We start from the raw sequence: 4458 nt of genomic DNA on the forward strand, positions 1-4458 counted from the left end.
TTTCAGATAGTATTTGTGTCTGTTCGTATTCATGCTTGCCTCAAACCTCAAACTATAAATCCAAAAATATAAATTGTGCATGATAGCTAAGAGATGTTGTAACAGTGGGCTCGTCACATTTACAAAGCAAGTCTGAAGCATAGACACTGAACTGCTACCTGACACAGTCTGTTATGTTCTCCACTCTGTGACTAGTAAAATCCAGACACAGCATCCCCATCCCCCTCTTCCTTGTTTCTGGTGACTTTAATCATGCCTCTCTGGACCCAATGTTACCATCATTTACCCAGTATGTTACGTACCTCACCAAAAGCGGCCATGTGGGAATTGCTTTGTGATGACGGTGAAGACATTGGTGGTCTGTTGGATTAGCTACAGTCCATACCAACCAGGATTGTATGGTGTTTCATAAGCAATAAACTATGGATCCCTCCTGACATCGAGGCTGTGTTCATGAAACGTGATTTAAAAATGTTTAGATTAAGTAAGTTGAGCTCTTGGAATGTTTTAATCCTTCACAATTTTGTCATTTTATTCCAATCCTATTCAATAACCTTTACCCCACTACTACTCTTAAATACTACAAGTTGTCTTCATATTACATAATGTTCAACAAAGTCTAGAGTCTGGTTAAAGTAAAAAATTGAATGGATTTACAACAACTGCCGTCCTCCTATCTTTATCTGGGTTGCAGGATTAAAATTCTGGAAAATCATTAGTCTTCATTTGATTTGCCAAATGTTGGTCATAATACAAAATTATGTGGTGCTCTTGTCAGTAGGGGCATACAAAGTGAATAGGTTACAATGAATAACTAAATACTAAATGGTATCTCAGTACAGTAACAATAACTCCTGTCTCTGGATATAAATTAAGAGCATGAAACAATTAAAAAAATAATCATGTGCAGGCGATCAAGGAAGCCAGCTGCTGTAATAAGATAACAGTAGATCTGTTATATACACATGAAAATGAAAGAAGCAAGACTGGACTGAACAAGTGTTCAGTGAAGTTGAGTTTAGGAATGAAGGCAGGGAAATCCACCTGCTAGCTCACCAATTCCAGAGGTAATCTCTGATAAACAATCTCTCTTTGGATGATGCAAGTTTGGAGATGGCACCAGGGCTCACTACAAATAATGTTGCATTTGTTTTTATGGAACATATGCTTGAAGTCACCCTATGGCATAGGTCCTATCCTAATCAGTCAAACATGGCATAATTAGAGAAGAAACCAACTGACCACTGCAGCAGGATCAATGCTCACAGTTGCTGCAAAGTAGGCACCAGTCAAGTATCTGATTGTTAGCACCTGGAGTACCAGAAGCTCAAAACAAGAGTCAACAGCAGAATAAGCTGTTTGGCACTGGCAGAGAAGAATTGGCAGGTTTGTTCATGAGTGCAACCCACAAATGCATTTTCCTTTCAAAAGTGGTAGCAATTAAGGGGAACTAAGCAGGCTTTCCGATAGTATAAGATTTACTGCAAGAAACAATGTTACCATAAAGAAATAATCAACCAAACACAAATTTCCCTACTATTCGGGCAATGTTTATGTTTAAAACATGTACTTATGCTGTAATATCTGTGTGCGGTATATGTAGAAGCTGGTCCTGGTCCCTTGGTCTTTAACTCTTTGTTTTGAGTTTTGTGGGTTTGTGTTTTTTTGTGTGTGTTTTGAGAAGTGGTTTATGTTTAGTTTCTTTTCATGTTTTGTGAGAATTTCTGATCCCTGTTTTGGTCAATATTTTATTCTTTGTGACTCCAGTTTAGTTACAGGTGACTTAAAGTTTTTAGATCCTTTCCTATTACATTCGTCTCCTCTTGTTTTGTCCTTTGATGTTTTCTATGTGAAAACAGTGTTCTTCTCAGGATCCTGGCTCTCTCGACCCAGTGTTTTGAGTTTTCTTGTGTCTTTGTGATTTTGTGTTGTGGATTTATGTTCAAAGTTCACTTTGTTAGTTCTAGTTCGTCCTACAGTGTTTAGTGTTCTAGTTTAGGTTTCCTGTATTCTCTGTTTAGTTCGCTGAATATTTAATAGGTTTCCCTCATATAGTTGCCCTCTGTGTCTCCCTCTGTGTGTCTGTGTTCATGTTGTGATGTTAGTTCTGGTGCCATGTTCCCACTCCTTGTGTTCTGTGTTTTCCTCATCCCGTCATGTGCTCCTCCATCTCCTCTTTCTCCCTCCACTCTGTGTCTGTGTACTTCCTGTTTTACTTTGAAGGTCTGTGTCTCATGTTAATGTATTTTGCTTTGCTTCCTTGTCTCCTTTGCTCCTGTGAGTATATAAGTCTTGTGTTTTCTCCTGCTTTTTGCTGGCTTGTCTGTGTCTCTCTTTCTCTGTCTCCCTATGGATTCAGGTTTCAGCTAAGTTTCATTAGTTTCTGCCTATGCCATCTCTGATCCTGTTTTTCTTGATGGGTGAATTGTCATACTGCATATATCTTCAATCACTATAAAAAGGGAAACAAGACTTTTTGGTTTGAATATAAATGTTTGTATTTTTCTTTTAAATGTGTGCAAGAAAAACTAGAATAAATAAATAAAATTATGAACAAAATCAAGAAATTATTTTGAACTACTTTTATTATTAGTTTTTATTTATTTTGAATTAACATCCACATTGTTTTTAAATGTATTTTGTTTACACAACAAAATATTACAACATAGTTTGCTTAAAGTAATTGCAACTGAAATACACAAGAGATAAATGAGACAATTAAAAGATTCAAGATGTAAAATACAAATAAACAAACGAGAGAGAAAATCAAACAGCACTAACCACAGTAGTCAGAGTGTATTTCAAATGAACTTTGCAAAGTAAACTAGCTCAGTAGCAAATAAAATGTAGTCTCTCCTCACAGTCATGAGCGTCCCAAACAGCCTTACTCCCTTCTGTCACCTTCAAGGCTCCACACTTAATCTTAGCATGTGGACATGATGCTTTTCCTTCTTCACCCCAGGCCTCATAGTCCATCTCCTGCCCATCGACCCACAGCCAGTCCCGAGCCAGGAAACGCAAGCCAATCCAGATGTGATTAGTGGTGTTATGTTTGCTCAGCTCTTTCTGGATGAGCAGCATCTCAGTCTCAGATGCCACACTGGCCAGGTCATCATGGTGCTCCCTGCAGTACTCCAGAGCTTCCTCCCAAGTCTTTTTCTCAGTCACCACTGCTGCACTGTAGCAGAAGAAGGTTATTTTATACCATAGGCCTCCATCGTACCACTTGCTTTTCCACAGAAAGCCATAGTCTTCATTATTGTTAAAGTCGTTAGGTTCACCTGGTTTCCAGGAAAATCTGGATACTGCTCCACCTCCTGACCACAGCCATTGCGTTCTGTTTGAGCAATTTCTCACGAGTCCTATCCAGATATAGTGATTGACATTGCTGGAGAGCTGCTGAAGTTTGTTGGCATCCTTGTCGTTACTGACAGGGGCCAGGTCTGTGTAGTGCTGCCGACAGTAAGTCTGAGCTTCAAGCCAATTCATTTTGTCATTAACGTGAATGTACTTTGTAAAAGTTCCAAACAATCCCATCAGGAATAGGATGCAGGTGAAGATCTGATCCATTGTTGTCTCGTTTTGAAGGGTTCTGCAGAGCAATGAGGATCCACAGAGGTTTTGGAAGATATATGCTGGAGATGTGAGCTTTGCCTGTCAAAAAGCATTTGTATATTAGGACAGCCCTTTGATTCTCGGCGCCTGTAGTTCCTGCTACCTATTCAGTAGCAGGAACACAAAACTACTTTACATCTTGTACTTTTCCAAGCAGCAGATGAATCAAATTATTAATAACTAAAAACTTAACTGGTACCAATTTAGAATTCTAAAGTGTAACATTTATTTCTCACAGATATTGTGGCCTCCTTTGAGTAATATGTTTTTTTTTAAAAAAAAAAGATGGTTGCATTTTGTAAATTAACCTTCTTAGCAGATTGGCATTTGACTTCAAACTTTTCTTTAAATCACCATAAATGCAAATTAAAAAGAAACAAATGATTTAGGATTTGCACATGATCTGGTTATTTAGTTAAAAAGAAGAACTTTATGCTAAAAACAAACAAAACAGACACTAAGGGAACAAACTGTGTTCCATGAAACATCATAAACTTTAAAATGATAAAGTTTAGGAAGTACAGTACTGTGCAAAAGTTTTAGGCAGGTATGAAAAAATGGTGTAAACAAATAATGCTTTCAGAAATATAAATGATTTTTTATTGGCCCCAAATGTATTCTGCAGCAGGACAACGACCCCACATATCCCAGAATTCATAGCGCGCGGTGGGTATGGATATTTTTGCCGGAAAAAAAAAACGGCGGATGAGGGCCGCCTGAAGAGCAAACTTTAAGTAAGTACTGAATATTATGTCACTTGCAAATGTTTAATAATGAAGAACATTAAAACATTACTGTTGGCCACATGTCGGCAAAGTTATGTGACATTAGTGACGTTTGTAC

The 4458-nt window shown here is 38.0% G+C and overlaps 1 protein-coding gene across 1 annotated transcript; it reads right to left on the minus strand.

The window, feature by feature from the left end:
• Positions 1-2829: 2829 nt before the first annotated feature.
• On the minus strand, positions 2830-3570 carry LOC102290523 (L-selectin-like). The gene has a single exon (XM_014331136.2). The coding sequence runs from the start codon at positions 3568-3570 to the stop codon at positions 2830-2832; it is 741 nt and encodes a 246-aa protein (XP_014186622.2).
• Positions 3571-4458: the final 888 nt, after the last annotated feature.

This window comes from Haplochromis burtoni, unplaced genomic scaffold, assembly GCF_018398535.1.
Source record: "Haplochromis burtoni strain Fernald_Lab_line unplaced genomic scaffold, NCSU_Asbu1 Contig_1331, whole genome shotgun sequence".
In the NCBI taxonomy this organism is placed as follows: Eukaryota; Metazoa; Chordata; class Actinopteri; order Cichliformes; family Cichlidae; genus Haplochromis; species Haplochromis burtoni.